General features: G+C 42.4%; 1 protein-coding gene across 9 annotated transcripts in view; it reads left to right on the top strand.

Annotated features, from left to right (window-relative positions):
* Nucleotides 1–19,770, top strand: part of pbx3b (pre-B-cell leukemia homeobox 3b) — a 57,667-nt gene extending 37,897 nt beyond the window's left edge. For 2 of the 9 annotated variants that reach the window (XM_035640802.2, XM_035640803.2), the window contains exons 3-11: nucleotides 7,025–7,266; nucleotides 8,219–8,409; nucleotides 9,480–9,615; nucleotides 10,424–10,453; nucleotides 14,338–14,503; nucleotides 15,100–15,177; nucleotides 15,614–15,726; nucleotides 16,541–16,630; nucleotides 18,112–19,770. In XM_035640802.2, the coding sequence (XP_035496695.1) occupies nucleotides 7,025–7,266; nucleotides 8,219–8,409; nucleotides 9,480–9,615; nucleotides 10,424–10,453; nucleotides 14,338–14,503; nucleotides 15,100–15,177; nucleotides 15,614–15,726; nucleotides 16,541–16,630; nucleotides 18,112–18,204 (1,139 nt within the window). In that variant the 3' untranslated portion in view covers nucleotides 18,205–19,770. The remainder of the gene's footprint in view (nucleotides 1–7,024; nucleotides 7,267–8,218; nucleotides 8,410–9,479; nucleotides 9,616–10,423; nucleotides 10,454–14,337; nucleotides 14,504–15,099; nucleotides 15,178–15,613; nucleotides 15,727–16,540; nucleotides 16,631–18,111) is intronic. The other 7 variants (XM_035640804.2, XM_035640805.2, XM_035640806.2 and 4 more) reach the window with 5 other exon arrangements.
* The last annotated feature ends 1,832 nt before the right edge of the window (nucleotides 19,771–21,602 follow it).

Below are 21,602 nucleotides of genomic sequence, written 5' to 3' on the forward strand. Positions count from 1 at the left end.
TGAAATAAAACTATTCACCAGGTCAAATGAAATAAGGGAGTTGATATTCTCCCAGCAATTATTTACTAGTTGTCTTTGTCGACTCCACAGTTGTTTTGTTGCTTTGTGATGGTAATGTGCAACTCTTCTTTTGCTGTGCTCTTTGAGAGACGCCTGCGATGGATCCAAAGTGATGTGTTGAGTGTAAGGAGAGCTGAAAAAGAGTGGATGGCCGGCCGGCTGCCTGTTAAGTCTCTGCGTGTCTCAACATCCTCTTTGGCCTGCTTCTGTCACAAGCTGTTGTTTGGCCTGGGCCTGATCTGCCCAGCTACTCCTTGCACTGCACTCTGCAGACCCAGCAATAACCTGCAACGTGAAGCTCAGATTGCTTCCAGAAACAGTGCTCTTATTTTGACACTGGAGGTGGATGTGTTTTTTTGTGAGCTTTATCAATCCATCGATGCACTGAGAATCAGGACGCCGAGCGCGAGGTCTCATTCCTTTGACACGACCTTAGTTTCCTCGTAGCGGTGCCCTCACATTTTAGCACAGCTAGCAAACGATTCCGGCTTTACAATTCGGAGCTGAATTCTCTTCTATAAAAGACACTGAAGGAAAGAGCAGCTCCTGCTGCTTCAGGCAATGCAGCCTTTTCGTGGATACACTGCAAAATCTAAATGATGGACTGTCAACTCTCTTGCAGAAATGCCACTGCAAAGAATAATCTCTCTGGCAGTGGATCATGGTTGGCTGTATGCTACCAATGCCGTTTCTTTGTTTATGCGAACATGTAGCCTTCACATGCACGCATGCCGACATGAGCGTATGCACATGCACAGATTTACACACATGCAAGGAAACACACAAAAACCGAGCACATACACAAAATGCTTCAAGCCTAAACCCTTTCTTTAGAAGCACAGTGAAATATATGGGATTAATAACCTGAATAGCATTATATTTTTTTCACCTCTAGCCTTTAAAATAATGCATGCTTGGCTTGGTGTCTGGATTGTGTTTTGCCTGTGTGTATGCCTGGTTATCGGTGTGTACAAGACCTGCTGTGTGACCTGGTTTCATGCAATCTCCATCTTCTAATTAGGAGGCTGCAGAAACGCTGGAACGAGAGGAGGAGTGATTAGTTGCCTTTGGGTATTTCATAAGTGGCTTTCAGTGCCACATTTGCATTATTTGCTTGAGGTCTGAATAACAAATCAACCTACCTTTGCTGCAAATTGAGGCTAGCAGCTAAAGACCATTAATACGTGAAATATAAAATGAAACTGAAGAAAAGAAAGAAGCAAAACATGCTTACACAATATAGGCGGGATAAAATGAAATATTGAAACACAAGATGCAATAACTGTCTCTCAACTCGGAGTCTCCCCACAGCACAGGCTAACACGATCTGACTCGACGTTCTCAAATAAATATATGTTCCCTCTTGTTCGTCATAGATATGGGATGTCTGCCCGAATAACACACGAGGGTCTCAGGGACCCCGGCTCATTCTGTGACCAGCGGACCATGTGAACCATGTGAGCCCTATGTTGGAGCCCCATGCTGTATGTGTCCTGTAGGGTCAGTCAGTGTGCTGATCTGTACCAGAGGTCCTGTCCACTCATTTGGCCAGTCTCCCCAACCTCTGCGTGCGGCCGCCACCGCCAGGCCTGGTCAGCCATCACTACACCATTTGGCCGTTTGCCCACACTGAGTCTTAGAGGGCACAGGGAAACAAAGCGTGCACTCACACGTCCACATACAAACACACACACACACACACACACATGCATGCACATGATCACAGCGAGTGACAGTGGCTCTTGTTTACCCAGCCCTCCCACCCTCCCTCGCGCTCCTTTCATCCTCTCCCTCTAGTCTGTCATGTTGTGTGTCACTTCCCACAAATGTCAGTGCCACCGTGGGACAGTGATTAATTTTGGTGTGCTTGGCAAAATGTCTTCAAGATGTTTGTTTGAGTTGTCCTTTTCCCACCCCCTTACCCACCCCCGCTCCCCCGCATGTCGTGGAGTCGTGGGTCGAGAGTGGCAAGCCAAGCCCCCTCCTCCTCCCCTCGCACCCCTCGCCCCCGCTGTCACAGCCGCCTCTTTTTTGGGGGGTGGGGTGGTAGTGCATCATCATCATCATCATCATCATCATCATCGAGGGACAAAGGCTACCTGAACTGACAGAGATCTTCTTTTCTGACCAGAGCAACTTTTTATCACTACCCACCTCCACGCGCTGTTTAGTGTGTGCTGGTGGTGTATGATGGGAGAAGGCTTGACCCAGCACTGGGGGGCTGTAACACTTCACTGTCAGCGTGGCTGATTAGCTTATCACTCACCGCACTGGGAGGAAATACATCATCATTCTAGACAGGGATTCCCCAGTTTAGGGCCTATTCCCTGCCTCCTTTTACTCTGCATTTAATCACCAGACTCTGTGTCCCCTCCAGTATTTCAGCTTCACATCTAAAGCCAACCCACAGTGCTTTACTATCAGAACTTTCTTTCTTTCGTTTGTGTTTTTAGTGAAATCCGAAACAGCTACATTTTGTTTGTGAAAGTACTTTTTGTTTTTGGAGTATCTACATTGGAAACACATGCGTGGACACTGATACTTTCTGTGTGGGGGGAAAGCAGAATGAACCATCCTACACAGAATTATTCTTTTCAGCTCACTCTACAAAGAAAGTGAGGCACAAAGTGGCAAATGTACTTTGGCTTCCCCACAGTGTGGTATCAGGTATGGTAATTACTCTGCCATTAACATTGGGAATAGTTAATGTGTATTAATGTGTTAATGGCATGTTAATTACTGTACATGCAAGAGAGCGCCCGCAGGCATTCTCTCTGATTCTTTGTGCCATGTGGATGTAGGCCAAGCTTAAAAAAGCCTTTAAGAACATCGATGAAAGAGGATCCTTATGTTTCATTTGTCAGAACAAAAGATTTTCAATGGTAATTTGATCCAGCTCCCCGCTTCTGGAGCTGAAAGTCACTGATCCAGGCGCCACGACAAAGGAGATGATATGAAGTCAAAGGAGATGTGGAACACGGCTGTAGTGACACTGGCCTCTTTGTGAAATGGATACTTTAAGCCCTCTGTAGTCTCTAGTGTGTTGCTTTGGCAGCAGGTTTTAATAACACGGTGGATTAGAAGCCTTGGATCATGAGTGCCAAGCCCAAGTTAAAGCTCACCTTGGATGAGACTCAGTAACAGGCTAGATGCCATGGTCCTCCGCCTCCTCCTCCACTCTCTGCTCACAGCGTCTACGCCACAGCTTTAAGAGAGATGACCTTTGCAAATATTGACAGAAAATAAATTCTGTTTCGATTAGTTAGCTTTGGGAGACCTTTGCGGATCAATGCAATTAGATGAACAGAGTGTCGATACGTGGCCGGAGCTGTTCACTGGAGGCACCGGGAAGGAGGTCAGTGTTACTTGTAATGAATAGGATGCTTTGGAGTCACAGTGTGTATTGTCCAACCCTAAGCGAAATTACTTTACGGCATCCCATCCTGCTTGCAGCGCAGAACATGTTACTATTTCAGAAAAGCATTGCAAAAAATCTTTACTGGCTGTATGTGCAAGAAGTGTTGCTTTTCTAATGTATTATGTGGTGTCTGGCCGTGCAGCTAGAATGAGGTGAAGAAGCCGAGAGCCACCCCTTCCTTCTTCCGCAGGCCGCATCATCCCAGCAGGATTCTGCCTTCGTGGCTAGCTTTATGGCTCTAGCTTACACTTCAGTGATGAGAGCAAACAAGCAGCGGGCCAAAGGTCAGCTAAGCCCACAGAATAAAAGAGGGCACAGGGGGGAGGAAAGAGGTGGGAGGAAAGGAGAGCGGGGGCCGAAGCAGTGCTTACATCACTGTCAGGGCATCAAGCAGGGAATGATGTACGAGACAACAGCCCCGAACCGGAAATGATTATAAACAGGGAACAGGGGAGAGTATATGGGCGAAAACGGCTCCATTGTCTTTATCTGTCAAATTTGTTACTTCCTCAGATCTGATAGAGGCGGTGAAACCTGTAAAAAATGAAAAGGAGAACCACCCTTGACTGATAGGGATGGATTAATCACAGTGTCTCCTTTTGTCTCAGCCACAGAGGAGAAATGAGGAACAATCATATAGGCAAGTGCTTTCCCCCCTGCTACTCCACCTGTATTGTTAAATGACAAATGGGGCTGATTAAGGACATGTTACATTATCACTACGATTCCAGATTTTTTTTCCCCCCTTTTACATCATTTAATGCGTTCTGGTAATTAAGTCAGCCAGCATCATCAGAGTTATGTGAAATAACTAGACCGTATATAGATTTTTCATTCTACAAGTTCCTATTGCTCGCAGGCTTTACCAAGGTGACACGACTCCCGCACTTTCCCTTTGCACTGACATTAATCCCACTTTGACTGTGGAGGTGGATTAGAGCTAAACTCGGGTGCCCAAACTTGTTTTAATACCCATATCATCAGACAAAAACAGGATAAAGATTTGAGCAGGCAGAGCAGCATTGCAGGGCTACAATGTGGCTTTGCAAGTTACCATACAGATTTGTCAACCACACAGCAAATTAAAGATATTATCTTGCTGGAGCCTATTTTGTGGAAGTTGTGTGATGATGCAGAGCTTAGACGGTGAATCCACAATCTTAACTCCTCCGAAGAAGGTCCACGTAGGGAGACAGAGATACATTGCACCTGTTTTCACGCTAGTATTTCTTCCCGTGGACTATGTTTTGTTTTTTTTATTATTATTATTATTATTATTTCTTTTGCGTTTATGTGCTTTAGATGGCGGCATCATCCCTTCCAACATGTGCGTTATGAATGACCAGCCAAAGCTGCAGTGGCACAAATACACCCTGGTGGACTCCTGCAGGGCCGTCTGCTTCTCGGGGCAGCACAGTAATCATTTTTATCCTGCTGATTTCCCAAATAGAAATGGACACGTATGATAAAAATGTCACGGCCACTCCACATGTCAGTGCACTAACAGGATTACATGTCACTTTCTAATGTCTCGCTCTGTTTTCCTTTGCCATGAATGGCCACATTATTGCACACAGGAACTTTGTGGTAATATATGGTAAGAGACAAGTAGCTCTTTATGGCCTGTGATTATTTAGTTTGAATGAAACCAGTGATTTATGCCCATTTAGCTGAAAAGCCCTGTAAATTCCCTCAGCTGCATTTCCCCTGGATATAGAGTGAGTGGAGTGAAAGTGACAACTGGGTTTGGTGTGGAAATGTACGCTGCGTCCCAGAGTTATATTTAATATACCTGACATGAAAAACGTGCCTACCTACTAACCACCACCCACAGCACAAAGGAAAGTGCAGCCTGCTGAGCTTGTGTTGGATCAGTGAGTGGGAGTAAATACTGAATTAGGAAATTATGAAGCATAGTGGCAGAAAAACCACCAGCTATTAGAGCATGTTGAGCTATGTAGCCAGGCATCTGGTCAGTCAACATTTGAATTGTGTGCCATTTTTTTTCATGCCGCACAAACTGGAATAGAAACAGTCGAGCCTGTCCAGAGCGAGTGCTTTGGGTGGAGTTGTGCAGATGCAGTGTGATGTGGATGAGGGTTAGTGGAGCAGCGGCATATTGTCCACATGGATGGCTTGGCTGTGCAAGCCTGATGGAGCCTTGTCCAGCATCTCAATGTCTCCAACACAAATAGCCACATTCATCCACTCCTCTCACACCATTACACCGAAAAGACTGCAAGCCAGCCGATCCATAAATAGAGCCAAATTTGTTTTTTTTCAGCGGCGCTGCAGTCGAACAAAACGCCAACAGAGAGGAAAACAGCCATATTGAGTGGCTGCACAATATGACGTGCTACCTAATTTCTTTTTTTTTGTTGTTCCCAATAGTGTTAATAAGAAAGATGAAAAGCAGTGTTTTCACTCTAGTAGTTCCTCCTGTGGATGTTGTGCCGGGTCAGTCGGTCAAAGCATGGTAAAAGGGCTTCTCTGATTGCATGCCTACTGGCTGGCACAATAGAGCTACTAATCTTCTTATTTAGAATTCAGAGGCTGGCCATATCTTAATGAAGCTGTAATGAGCTGTTGAAAACCCCTGAATTGCAGGAGGGATTATTGAATTGAAACAACTCTGGCGATCATAACGTTTGAGTAGCCACTCAGTATTTACTGCCTATTGAGCTACATTTTTATCCACTTATTAGACTGGATGTCTCGAGTTTGTTTCATTCTTTTTTTTCTGATCCCCAACCCGCTGTGTTTCCTGTTTGTTTATTCTCTCTTAAGCCAGGCATTGTGGTTGCATTGCCTATGCATCCAGGTGTGCACGTACACTGCTGCTGGGTGATTACCACTTGCTGACAAACTGGCGAGACCGAAAACCAGAGGAAATAAACAGCAGGGTCTGAGAACAAAAAACGGGATTCGCAAATGAGCACTTCACATAAAATTGACTCTGCACTCAGTTTGCTGCAGATGTAGATTTTTATTTCGCCAGCACAATTTTTCATTACTTCTTGGAATACTGCAAAATCAGGACTATAAAATAATACAGGATTCAAAGCTCGCAAGCAAATTGAAATGAGGAAACTGTTGTTACTTTCTTGGGCTCACAGCATTCACTGTGTCAAAGACAGAGACACTTACCACAGGTATGGTTTTCTGTTTAGCATCCTTTCACAGAGTAGAAGTGCCACTTCACCGTTGAGCGTTTGTCAGTTTATGGATGTTGCTGTCATGTCAGCCTTCCTGTACACACATTGTGCAGCGCAGTGTGTAAATAAAAGAGAACAGGCATAGACATGAGCGACGGGAACACAGCGCAACCACAGAAGGCACCCAGTTCGTATTCCTGCAGAGGAGACATCACTCTGTGGCAGACTACGCTGGCAGACATAGGGATTTTACTTGCACTTAACAATTCAATCTGGGCCTATTTTCTTTCTGTGTAATTGTATTTTAAATAATTGTTTTATTCTTAGCCTTCACATGCCCCTTAGTGGCGTTAGCTGACCCTGTGTCCCTGTTGTTGGTTGTTTGCTGCAGGTCTCAGCATCCGTGGTGCCCAGGAGGAGGACCCCCCAGACCCCCAGCTCATGCGTTTAGACAACATGCTTTTGGCAGAGGGCGTGGCGGGACCAGAGAAGGGCGGCGGATCTGCCGCCGCCGCAGCTGCAGCCGCAGCATCGGGCGGGGCGGCCGACAACTCCATCGAACATTCCGACTACAGAGCCAAACTCACCCAGATCAGACAGATCTACCACACAGAGCTGGAGAAATATGAACAGGTAAGGAGGGGGGGTGTTAAAATTCCTGAGGTATGCTTGATCTATCAGGCCTCTTCATGCACCTTTCTACATTCAAGAACAGGAAAACAATATAAATCTTCTGTTTTCACCATTAAAAGGTTGAAATAGGCGCATGGCCACCGGCTCTTGCAGTCAAATGGATCCGTTGAGTTGCACACAACACAATACTTCACGTTGCTTCAGAGCGCCGAGAAGAGCTTATTCCCTGCATCAGCAAAGAAAATTGCAAGAGAATATGTAATGGAGGAAGCTATGTCTGCTTGGAAGCACTGTGTTGTAGTTGATTACAGAGATCCAAAGGAGTGCTTTAATCATCTGTGCTAAATGAAAGTATGATCATCTCCTTCACCTAGCACTTTGAGCTTGCCATTAAGCACAGAGGCATTATGGGTGAAAATAGAAGGTGGAACAGTGATGCCTCAGCGAGCCAGTGAGGCAAATTAGACTAATTTACTCTCTGAGAGAGGAGGTGGGTATGCGGGGGCACACGGCACTTCGCCTGGAGTAAATGCATCTTTCTTAAGGGTGTTTCCAGGTTTTAATTATCTAAATGTAAATACTTAACGAATTTTACTCAGAGTAATGAGCTAAAGTGTGCACTACGTAAATGAGTTATTCTAATTAATCATGTATGAACCGGTTTAACGAAAAGCTGTTTAAATTCACTCTGCATTAGGCCAAATTGGAAATGTGCATTTACAGCATATTCAAAGATTGACTTCACCTATTATGTCATCAAAGCAATATGGAAACGGTGCACTCACTCAAAGCTTTCGGCAAAAAAGTGCTTGCATGCAATGATATCTTTCCCTATATGAAAAAAAAAAAAATGTATACGATGTATTTGTAAGTTCTGCAAAAAATCCCTCTGCTGTGACTTTGGATATTGACAAAACTCACTCTGGCTGTGTTTTTGTCCCTTTTTCGTCAGGCGTGTAATGAATTCACTACACATGTGATGAACCTGCTGAGGGAACAGTCTCGCACGCGGCCCATCTCTCCTAAAGAGATTGAGCGCATGGTGGGAATCATCCACCGTAAGTTCAGCTCCATCCAGATGCAACTGAAACAGAGCACCTGTGAGGCTGTCATGATCCTGCGCTCCAGATTCCTTGATGCCAGGTCAGTGGATCGTGTGTGTGCAGTGTATAGACCATAAATATGTGTGTGTGTGTGTGTGTTTGAGTGTGTGTGTGTGTGTGTGTGTGTGTGTTTAGTATCCAGAAACTTTTATTTCTTCTATATGACCCACATATAAGCAAATCCAGGGGGCAGGGTCATTTTTAGACTGTGCGCACGTTTGTTTTCTTCTCACTTTTCTGGCACAACACACAGTATGGGCACTGCGGAGATGCATGATTTTAATTATGTCCATGTTCCTCACATTATCCATTTTCAAGACAATCATGCCCTCACACCTGAGAGCAGTTACGGCCAAATGAAATGGGGACTGAGTCGTGCGTAATGGATGGAGGGGAGGTCATCTGCGTGTAGGTGTTGTGGATTACTCTAATCACTAACAGTGTGGTGCAGTGTGGCGCTCTGCAGAGAGCGCCACACAAGTTCGGGGCCAAACAAGCCAAGTGGAAGCACATTTGCTGCCCGCTGCCTGTGTGAAGCGCAGTAAACAAGGCAAAAATAAGCAAATGCTTAACAGCATGATAAGTAGTGCCCTTGGGAGGGAATGGGGACCCAGATCTAGTTAGAGTTTGCTTGTTTCCACTGGAGATCCCCGGGGCTGTGGCACTTCAGGAACAATGCTCAACTGTGCATGCCGTGATTTCTATAATGCACCAAGATGCACTCCGACTGGGCTTTTGCGCTCCGTCACGAAGCCCAACCATTCGCTGCACTAAACTCTACACATTACACGCTTGGACTGGAGATTGGAGACCAACAGACCAAATTAAACATTGTATGTGTTTTGTGACTGTGTGTTTTTTTGTTTGCGTGTGTGCGTGTGTGTGCTTGTCAGTTTATTGGTTGGAGTCTGGTCTTCTGTGTGATGACGGGACTCGTGGAGCAGGACACGATATTCTGCTCCTGAGGGCCCTTAGAGCCCATTCCTCATTATTTTCACCATTTATGTGTGAGATTGATTGTGCAATTTGTGCGATCCAAATGGATGAGTTAATGCCGGTCCCACTAATAGGCTTGCTCGGCCTTTCTCTCTCGTTTTTCTTCCCACTCAGGCGGAAAAGGCGAAACTTCAGCAAGCAGGCGACGGAAATTTTGAACGAATATTTCTACTCGCACCTCAGCAACCCATATCCCAGCGAGGAGGCTAAAGAGGAGCTGGCCAAGAAGTGCAGCATCACAGTTTCCCAGGTGGGTAGTGCTCCTCTAACAGTAGATGGTGGGTAATCAGTGTGGGAAAGGCTAAAGCCTAGAGGGATAGTTACCGTAGGTCACACCACCAAGACACAATGTCCTCGGCTAACCTTGACATTGTGACTGCCTAATGATGCTTCAGTCAAGGCTGGTCCCAGTCAGTCAGAGCAGGGCCACAGGGAGGGGAGGCCTATATCATCTTGGCCTCAATCAAGCACTATGCTGTCCTTCCTTAGCCACCCCAGCTCTGGGTCCCCTGCCATTTCCCCCCCTCATTCCCATCCACCATGTGTGCTCTCTCTGTTGCTCAGGTCATAAGCTGGGAAGAAAAGAAAAGAAAAAAAATGGCATCATCCATTACTAAAAGAAAAGCACTTAAAGTCTGGTGCTTCAAAAACTGGATGATACTGGGTATTTATTTGTATGCTGGCTGTTCAAGTGACCTTGCAGGACTAACTGCTAATTCACAGTTACATTTTAGACTTTAAAGTGCGACTTTCCCACTTTATAGATAGCAAAGCCTCTTTGTTGGGTAAACCTGAAGGCAATATCTCTCACACCTAACCCCCACATTCAAAGAATTATTATCCTGTGCTTTTTCTCTGCTATGATTGTGCGTAATACCTCGTTCTTTCATACTCTATTGTACTGTGGTTGTCCTCATGAGACACAATATCAGAGAAACATGAATCTATACAATAATCTGTAGTGTTTTTTTCTGTGTGGGGAGGGGGTGTTGAGGGGTATATTGAGTGTAGTCATGAAGAGTCAGATACTGTAAAAGCCCATTCTTTTTTGCCTTCAGGGGGTGGGAAGCACCATCACAGTATCACAGGTATGTCATAACTTCTCCTGATCCACTGTTTTCATTTTTTTTTGTATCTCCTTTGTTCATGTATGTAATAGCCTCACAGTTTGCCACTGCACAGAAACTCCCTCCCTCACACTACTGGATCAATGCTAATGTCATCCTATAGACTACAGTATTTAAAGTTTGAATTTACATATCTGAAAAGAGCGGATATACATTTTTTAGCATTTACATCCCACCTTTAAGTCACACGAGAACACAGACACTATTTCTTGTTGATCCATACTTTTGCACTACACCCATGTTATCGCCGTATTATGTGTGTACAAATTTGTCACATGAGATTATAATTTTTGACTATTGTTCACCACATAATTTTTTTGTTTGTTTGTTGTAGAGCTTTGACATATTGTGTGGTCTCTGGAATATTCAAACTGCACTCTGATTTTATTTACCCCACACCCACCGACCCACACAAATGGAGCTCCAGTCTTCTTTTCTCAGTGCCTCGCTCAACCGGCCACTGTATCAGTTCCCATGAGGACAAATCGGCCCATGCAGAAATTAGAGGGCTTTTAAAAATTCACTTGAACTCATCCCAGGCCCCATTTGTGCCGCAATCCCCGACAAGCAGGGGCCACGGACGACGCTGTTATTGACTTATTCCTAGTGCTTAGGCTCATTTTAAGTGAATAACAAAGTCTGCTGCTCGACATGATGCCGAGTACGCCATAAGTTACTCACCGCGCCCCCGCCCTCTCAGAGTAACAAACCACTCGCTGTGGCCACACTGAGTGCTCAGCGAAGTCATTTTTTTCCCCCCAAACACCCCCAAACTCTTTGCACAAGCAGTTCATTAAGTAAAAAACCATCCATTGTGAATGGTATGCCAATATCAGTCCACAGCTTTGCTCAATACATCGCCGCTGATGAAACTCCCTGCATCATTTTAGCCGGGGTCGTTTCAAATGCAAGAGATGCAGTCGCCTTCCCAGAGAGCAAAGCCTCTTTAGCTCATGAGATTCCGGCACTTCAAATCCAGTGCTTTGTTCACATTTAAATGCTACATGGATAACCTTGAATGAGCAAAGAAAAAAATAATAATGTATATATATATATATAAAAAACTTAATTTCATTATTATTGAATCCTGCTTGTTATTAGAAATTAGCTGAATTACAATGAGCTTTTTGCATTAATTGACATATTAAGTGTGGATCTCTGCGAGCAGGATGCCGTCTGATTCCCTCTGTCACTTTGCATGTGCCATGCTGGGCTCCTGAATGAAGGCATGGGAGTGAATGGCTGTGGTCTGTGTCAGGGTTTCCAGAGGCGACTGTATACTTGTTATAATCTGCGTGAATGATTCAACATTTAAGCCAAATGCCAGTACAAAGCTTCATTTACATTATTTAGATTTGTGGGCATTTGTGACGATTCTCAATATTTCAGCTCAGTGAATTTAGAGAAGACTTGAGCCCTTTATTCATTATTGATGCAGCCTGTATAGTTGATGTCATCACAGCTATCGAGACCACCTTTTGCATTTGTTATTTAAGGCTTACGGCGTTATGACCTCAGATATATTGAGATGACAGATCATGCATTGAACTACATCAACCAGAGAGGAGTATTGACCTGAAATAGGGTGAAATAGTTTGAATTATTAACTACAGCCTCCGCAGCCTCTCTAGTGGGCAGCAATGAAGGCAACAGCATAGTGTTCTTGCAGGCAATGTGCATTGGTCATTATACAATGGCTGCCTTTGAGGCTGCTGATGTCAGGTAATTCAGTCTCACAACCTGGCTCTCACCACACATAGGAGTCAATTGAATGCATGGCCTGCCACGAGATAAAGGGGAATTAGTTCTGTAGATTGGGTTGTGCTCCACACCTTACAGTGCCATGCATTTGTTCAATATTTAGCTAAACCAGAGAATCGCTAAAGCCAGAGTTCAGTGGGCAGGAGAGAAATGTGTGTGCAGAATGGAGAAGGGTGGTGTTAACGTCTGGAGGATGTGATGCCAACTCTGCTGAGACTGCCCATGCTTCTAACACCATACAGTGGTAGAATACAGTCATAACACACATCATCACGAGGGACAAGAGCAGAATAAGTTGAAATGTTTAAATTTAACTTTCACTATCACTTAAGATATTCTGTCTCATTTTACTAAAACACTTTAGAATTAGATGTGGTAAAATAGTGGGCATTTTTTACAAATTTCACCATCAACATCTCAGTGAATAATACAATACAGGTACAGTATGTCTTCATGTGCAAACATTACAAACACTGCAGCTGTGTAGTGCTGTTCAACAAACTGTCTTGCATGAATTTATTGTTAAATTACACAGACTGATGAGCTTTAGGAATCATTCCTTTTGATTTTCACGAGGTTGTGGGCACTTTGTCGTAAAGAGTGATAATATTGTATCGTCTTTGCCCCTACAATCCACCGTAAGCAGGTTAAGTAAAAAGGATGATGGCCAGGGCTTTCATTGCTTCCAATTAAACCTTGCTTGTTAGTTTAACCTCTAGGTAAACCCATCAAACAATTGATGTCAAGAAAACCCCGGCAACAGTGGGCCTCGCCTGAATGGTCATTAATTTTAATTGCCTAGATATTAAAGATTTAGAGCACAGAGACGTGCGGGATAGAAATGATCTGATGTCCTGCAAATCCAGTCAGTTTTCACGCCACAGCATTGGCGGGCTGCTGGGGATATTAAAATTTAAGCACATGGGTGGAAATTAAATAAAGCGTCATTAGGGGCAGCTGCTCTTTGGCTGGTCCAGCCGTGGGCTGCAGGGCCTGAGAGGGGGGCAGCAGCAGCACCGCGACAAGACACTTTAATTTATAGGACCATTAAAAACAAGCATCATCTCATTATTATTCCGCTGTTATTGCAGAGCCAGCATTCACACATAAGGCTCACTCCTCATACAACTTTTTCAGAGTCTGACTGATGTTGGATGTCATTATTACAGTTCCGCAAAATGACCATTTCCTGCTGCTCTAAATATGAATACAGCCGGTTTCAGATATTAATTTGAATGCAATACTTCCTCGTGCATTAGAGTTAAATCTTTACTTCAGTAAAACCACATTATCAACTAACACTGCTAAACCAATAATCTGTGTTTACTGCTTCACATGTCTGCAGGTCTTTAACCTCCAAGTCCTGTTTTTGATAATTACAGACAAAAGTTGCTTCCCAAATCACTGAACACATACACACAAATACAAACACAGATGTTTCAATGTTAGGCTAAGAAGCATTTTATTAGGGGTGAATGCCTGTGTAGGATTGGTCTGCATGCTTTAGTTAGTATTAGTATGTATACTAAATACATATACACTGTTTTCCAATTTTTCTCTTTAAGGTTAATTTGATGTGCAGCCTTACGTATAACAGTTTGCATCCTAATTGCTATAAGGGCCCTGCGTTTCTACTTGTGTATTTTAATTGGAATAATTGTACATGTATTTTTACATCAGATGTCAATCACCCAGGCTCACTAAACTTGAAATCAGTGAATATTCTTTAGAGGGTGAAATACGAACATTCATATATTTCACTGAGGAAAATGTCAGAACCCTGATACAAGAAATATATATGATACATTGACTAAAGTATCTGAGCAATAGGGGCCCCTTGTGTTTTAGTTCTGTCAGGAGAGCTGAGAGCATGTCGTGCTCCCATCCATGAGAAGACACAAGTGGCTCCTGATTATGGCTTAATTAGCTTGTGTACCCGGTGGACATTACTGCAGGGGCTGGGAATTGGGTACTTGATGGACCCAAACATGACATCTTGAAACAATCACACTCCTCAGTGCACGGTGCTGTGGCTGCTTGACGTCTGACTCCTCTGCTCCTCCCCCCTCTGCTCTACCACACAGGTATCCAACTGGTTTGGCAACAAAAGGATCCGGTACAAGAAAAATATCGGCAAGTTTCAGGAAGAGGCCAACCTGTATGCCGCCAAGACTGCTGTAAATGCGGCACACGCCGCAGCCGCTGCAGTGCAGAACAGCCAGGCCAACTCCCCTACCACACCTAACTCCGGTAGGCACTCCTGCATATAGACAAAAAAAAAAGACAAAAAAAGATCTGCCCTCTACCTCAGCCCTCAACCTGCTGCCTACATGCCTCACTCTCTCATGCACCATTCACAGGCAAGAGTGACAGGCTCTGCTCCCAGCTTGGGGATCACAGTGTCTCCTGTCTATAAGACAGTTGATGCCAAGCAAAGTCATGCATAAAGAGTCTGTTCCTGACTTGTGAACCGAGAACACGTGTATTTTTGGCAAAAAAAAAAGAAGCAAGATTTCAAAATGATGCCATGGGATTTGTTTTCCCTTGACTTTCTGTCAACTTTCTGTCATTTGTAATGCAATGGTATGTAGTTCCACTGAATGGAGAAGTGTTTTTCTTTTTGCCTAATGAAGGGAAACACAATTGCTGGGAGCATTTTACCTGCAGTAATAGTATTATATTCAAATTACATTATATGCAGTTCATATTGAGTTAAAGACAGCAGCGCCTATAAGGGCAATATTTTAGTCCGGTGTAATGAGATGATGTGATGCGTAGTTTGGACTAGGTTGACCTGCGTCGGGATGTGGTAAGCTTATGAAGTGGTCCCTTTTTCTTGCACCCAGGATTCCAGATGAAAGATGAAGAGTTTCAGCTGGATTCTGCAGAGAGCAAAAACACTCTTTTAAGCAACATGTTTACTGGTACTGGTCTTTTCATAAGCTTCTTATTGTCCTTGTCATTTTACCATGTGATACCTCCCTGCCAAAGTTAGACTGGAAAGTAGGTGGATGTGGAACAATTGGGAGCTCAGGCTACCAACCACATATAGAACTGGTCCCTTATGTGCCATGTGATTTTCATTTCATTTGTGTCCACCGCATTTGTAAACGATCATCTTCAGTCCCTCTGCATATCGTCCTCTTCTGGTCCTTCCTTTGGTTCCCTTCCTTCACCCCTGTAGTTGCTTGCTTTGTGGGAGTCCTTCTTGCATTTCAGTGCATTTGTCTGCTTGAGTTGGGTCTGCGTATGCAGACACATGCGTGGTGTGTGTGTCTGCGTTATTTGTGCGTGTGCGTGTCTGTGCTTTCCCTTTATAGGCCTCCCATGTATTCAGCTACTTACATCTTCCCTTTCCAGGTTCTTCAGGTTCTTTTAACCTCCCAAACTCTGGGGACATGTTCTTGAGCATGCAGAGTCTGAATGGGGATTCTTACCAAGGGGCACAAGTCGGAGCCAATGTACAGTCACAGGTAGGATCCACAAATCAGGGACAGTTCCTGACTACCAGTGCAGAGAGCTGTCCTTGTCTTGCCTGTGTACTGAGCCATCCACAGTGCAGTCTGAAGCACATTAAACCAAAAGAAAATAGGAAAACCATGCTGCTCGTGGGAAGGCAGTTCAAATTACCACTGTGCAGCCTTCGATAGCCTCCGATTGAACACAGTGTTTACCGACTATTTCGCTTTGGATGGAATATTTTGGCAGCCAAAATATGATCCCACCCCACTGCTATCATGCCACAAAGCAACTTCCTGGTAACTATTCAAAAACATTTTGTGAATGCATTTGGCTTTGACTTGAGCTCTTGGGTTGGTATTGGGTTATTGGTACCGTGTTTCCCCCCTTTTTTCTGTATCTATATTGCTATCTTCCTGTCTCATCTTGTTATTGTTTGTTGTTGATGTCTTCCATTTTGTAAGTTTGACACAGCTGCACAACCGACACACAATCACAAACATGCACTTGTATATATTTATATATATTTTTAAAAAATCAAGGCTTATTCATGATTATGGTAAAAAAAATAAAAGGTCATTATTCTCTCTTTAAGTATTCCATAGCCACTATAGAGAATATAATAGATTTGAGCATGCTGATAATGTTTTGTTTTACAGTAGAAAAAACCTTAACTGTACAGATGTGGTTAGTGGTTAGTACATTTTCTGTGTCAGAAATCCCACATTAGTCAGTCTCTGTTGCTTCACTGAGCATGTTTACAGTTAGTGTCGGCCCGCTGTGAGACAACCCAGTTGACCAGCTTGTCCACCTTGTCTGTCCCCCCAGGTGGATACCCTGCGCCATGTTATCAGTCAGACGGCAGGATACAATGATGCTCTTGGGGGAAACACGATGTATAGTCCCCATGGCTTAAATGTAAGTAGAAGATTTTATTGGTTTGTAGATACAAAACCTGTGTTAACCTCCCAAAGCATCTGCTGTACAATATAATAAACTGAGTCTTGTCACTTTGTCACCTGATATGAATAAAAGAAGACTTTGCTCAAACGTATTACGCCGCAGGGGAATAAAACCTCCAGTTTTACTTTAATGAACATCGTAATAAGAGTATTTTTTTTTTATTGCACAGTATCTGTTGCATTTTAGCTGTGTTAAAATACTTCACAGAATTTTCCATCGCCTTATCTTCATGATAAAATATGAACATGTGATCACCCGCAGCCTATTCCAGACATGAATTCCATCTTCTTTGATGAGATTTGATATGGCGCCTTTTTGTAAAGCAGAGCATAATCTGAAGCTATCAGAGTAAAGATTAATTTCTTTGATGAGAGAGGATGGAGAGAGAGGGAGAGAGAGAGAAAAATAGTATCAGACAGCTCTCTGTCTTTCTCGCTCTCTCTGCAATATAGCAGAACCTCAGTGTTTGCTCTCTTCATATTGTCATGCCTGTTGGGTGAAATGCACGCATATTCAGTCTAATACTATTGAAAGCTTGAGCATAGAAATAAGGCATTGAATTACTGCCGGGAATCAAATAATTATATCTGTGAGAGAGAAAAAGAAAAATCAACACAAACAAATGGTGGGGGCTGTTGCCAGCATTCACTTGCTGTTGGTGTCATTTTGGCTTTGCTGAAGCCTTATTGCTATAAGCTCTTTAGACATGTCAACTCCTCACAGGATCAAGTGTTTTTCACTTTCTCACAAGGTTTCTCACTTCCATGCGCAGTGCAGACCTGCGCCTACTGGCTCACCAGAGCTCAGTGTGATCCCTACTAAAACAAGAACCTTGACGCACACGAAAGACGAGGATCAGAGCGAGCAAGGAGCTTCTATTTTGCAGCAGCAACCCTGAAAGTGCCTTATAGATATATTAGCATAGAGTAACCTTTAGCTTTGTTAGTGGTGACGTACAGGGATCCAGTAAAGGCTAGGTCATGCCTGGAGCAACGCAAAGTCAGGCTGGCTAAGACTGGCTCTCTTGGAGAGGCCCTGCCCTGTCACTTTCACTCAGCTCTCCCCACCTCACCCGGCCCGAGCCCTCCCTCTTCTTGACTGACAGGAGAATATGTAGCGACAAGCTGTCGGCCACTGCTGCAATCTGCTTAGACACTGATTTTCGGGACTGCTCCCCATTGGTCAGGACACGAGACAAATCTGTTTTCAAGAGTCTCTTTGCTGATGCTACTGTAATGCAAAGAATGCTCGGAGTCTGGACTAATCACAGGGCATCAGTGTAGAGTATTTGTAACATTTTAATATCAGCTGACATAGTTTTGCTCTGTTACCTTCCGGCTCTGGGGTGTTTTGTTCCATTTTGTGCATATAATTGTACCAAGCTCATATTGCTGAGATTGTGATTGTAATCTCAATCTCTCCCATTTGTGTCCCAGGCTAATGGGGGATGGCAAGATGCAACGACTCCGTCTTCTGTAATATCTCCGACAGAAGGACCTGGAAGTGTGCACTCCGATACCTCGAATTGATCCACTATTAACGCATCTCCTCGTAAAGCTGGGCATGAACTCTTTTTAGCTGGCTGACCAACTGCAGAGGATATATATATATAAAAAAAAAAAAATATCATAGCAGATTCGCGAGACATCCTCCATCGCAAACACCAAGTGTTTCCTGTTCGTTCAACGTTTCCTTTCTGTCTTCATAAATCAACCGTAATCATCAAGCTCTTATTTGATTGTCGTAGGAGTAAGCACACACATGTACAAATCGGCCCTCTGATATTACTCAGTAAACTTTCAGGATAATTATCTGCTCTGAACTCAAAAAACTGGATGACATGTATTTAATGTGACATTTCATGACATTTTAAATGCCCATTTGTTTGGTTCTTGATTTAATTACGCCTCTCCATTTTGATAATTGCTTTCCCTTTTCCGTTCTGACAATACGTAGATTAAAGCAGCGGTTTCTTTGACTGTAATGTGCTCACAATCTTGTCCAGCAACTCAACAATGCTACTGTTGACAGCTCAATGGCAGCTTTGTAGTTCCTTTCAAGATTTATTTTTGCCTTACAGCCGTATACATTAGTACAAGAGAAGGACTATTCAAACTCTGGAACATAAAGAAGTGTAATTGATTGCTTGACTATAACATGACACCGTTCCATATTTTATAATTTGATGTTTAGTATGTACATATGTAAACATTTTTTTTGTACTGCTTATGGAAATCAACAAATCCCGAACAGTAGATCATTCCTTCATGGCACAAGAGCAAGCCCCCATTACACAGGAAAAGTTGTACATAATATAGAGTAATTATACATCCCACCCGTCAATCCACAGCTTTATTACCTCACTCAAATTCATAAGAACCAATAATTTCCAACTTTTCTGTAGCTTAGAGTGCTCACTTACTACCTCTAAACAATATCACCACCAATGTTTCTTTTGCCCTTATTTAATGTTTTTATGTAGTTATTTTGATTACATCTTGTAACACTGTAAACTCTTCATTCTCTATGTAATCTAATGTATATTTTAATCTTTTAATAAAATGATGTTGCTGTACCGCAACCTAAAATGACAAAAATAAAAAGATGAAAATGATAACAATATTAATACCATGAAAAATAGACGGGGAGGGCGTGGGCGGGGTGAGGTTGTTGGTCCGTGGCTTTTACGAAGGGGGGTGCGGTGAACATTGTTGATAAATTAACACCAAACAGTAAAACTGTTGTAAATACTAAAGAAGAAGAAAAAAAACATTTTGAATGTTGCTCATCTTGTTACTAAATCATTCAAAAAAAGAAAAAAAATCACTATAAAAACTGTAATGCATAGAGGTTTCAGTATTCAGAACTGTACATTTCAAGCTCTGTTCAACAGGGTTCAAGACTTCTTTTCTCTTTTTTCTATTGTATGTGATTCTGAAACTGAAAAAGTCATGACAAATGATTTGTGGCAGTGATTCTAACGTATTAAAGATGTTTAGTGTTACTTTCTAACCAGACTACACCCTGGACTGAAAAGTCTTCCTTGTGGTAGTTGTGTAATTTCAAACATGAATAAACCTTTTGCTTTCATGACAGCAAGGTGTGTCCTCTTTCATGTTTGTGGAGTATGACTTTTTTTTCTCTCCATTACAAATTCACAATAAAGGTTATGTGCTGCATCTGTCCACTACTGTAAAAATATGTAACTAATTTAAGGTGCTAGCTTCTTTCCTCTCATTAAGGATACAACTGTTCATTTGGTGTTATTAAGAATACCAAATACATGTCCATACTCATTTATCAAGTAATTTATTCATTATTTGCATGCAGTGATCCCTGCACATATAAGCTTGGAAAGAGTCCTTTGCTCTCTTTTCACATGGTGGGGAGAAGGTAAAAACTTAACCTGGTTTGCAGCTACTGTGCAGCTGACATGGTTAGTGCAATTAACTGAAATGTCAGGCACTTCTAATCCAGGCTATTCTGTCTGTCTGTTGTGGAAAGGCGGCCTTAATGGATCATTGGTTACCAATTTCACATGGAAATTGACATCCATTTATTCTCATTTTCTCAGCAGCGTTCTTCATCCCTGTCTCCTTCCTGTGCTTGTGTCCAGTGTTTGTGTCTCTCCTTCACGGACCCTCCTGGATTTTTACAGAGTAAATGCAGCTGAAAGACAGGAATGTTTGCACAGTGCTGTAAAAAGAGGAGCTTATTTAATACTGCTGTGCATTTGTGTGCGCGCATGTGCACATGTTAGTGTTTGTCTTGATTTCATCATATGAGGGGTTATTAATATTTATTTGATTCTGCTTAAGGGATATTTTGCAACATATCACCATTGTTTTATTTACAACGCATCCACACAGTTTGTTCCATTGCAAAGCTGTTTAAGACTATTGTTTTCTGATAAATGTGGAGTGTGCATATGCATGCACATAGTTTTTTTCCCTTATGAAAGCATTTGGAGTTTGAAGTTCAGTCATGCTCATGCTACCTTTACAAGTAGATACATTTGCCTCTACAAGACTTCAACTATTGGATTTTAAGTACTTCACTTGGAGAAATTGGCCTCAGACCCTTTTAAATAAAGAAGCTACATTTTCAAAGATTATGCCTATTAGATTTTTTTTAAGGTTCATTAAAGACGATATTTTCTAAGTAAAATTCACCATGAAAAGCATGCATCATTAAATATGGAAATCGAGAGTTATACTAGTAATATGCATCAAGCTAGTGCCAATTAAATTAGAGAAAGATATCATTTATATTATTAAGGTAGAGTTCACATTAGATTAAATATAAAATGTAATTTTCTCACGGTTTTGAATAATTGCTCATATCACATTGTTCACAGACCCATGTTATACTGTATTTCACAAGAGATGTTGTTTATATTAAAATGTAAAAAGCTGTAATTGCATCACACTATTGTAAAATTAATTTGGTAGATTAACACAGAAATTCATAAACTGGCATACAGCCTATATATATATTTTTTCCATTCTTATATCTGACTGTGCAAGATATAAACCTCATTAGTGATTCCAATACTTTGTTGTTTACTTTAGTGTTAATGTTGGTGGAAACATTTGTACTTTCTGTAAAGCTTGGAAATTTGATTTCACAGAAAAAAATAATAATTGATCTTAGTTGAGTCCAGAGCAATTCACAGTGAAGTTTGGTGAAGTTGGTGACTGTATTTTTGAATGTATAGGACGAGCAATGTGATATGACAGAACATATTTCAGACATATTGTACCTCATCATGCCTTGGTCCAATAATAATAGGTTGGATATTTTATGTATGGGGTTAATGGGAAGTGACAAGATACAATAGGTTGTATATGACAATGCTTTGTATGTAGATATAAATAAAACATTTTCAACTGTAAATTTTCTGTCAATAATTCCGAGGTATCTTATG

The sequence above is a fragment of the Scophthalmus maximus genome, chromosome 19 (assembly GCF_022379125.1).
Source record: "Scophthalmus maximus strain ysfricsl-2021 chromosome 19, ASM2237912v1, whole genome shotgun sequence".
NCBI lineage: Eukaryota > Metazoa > Chordata > Actinopteri > Pleuronectiformes > Scophthalmidae > Scophthalmus > Scophthalmus maximus.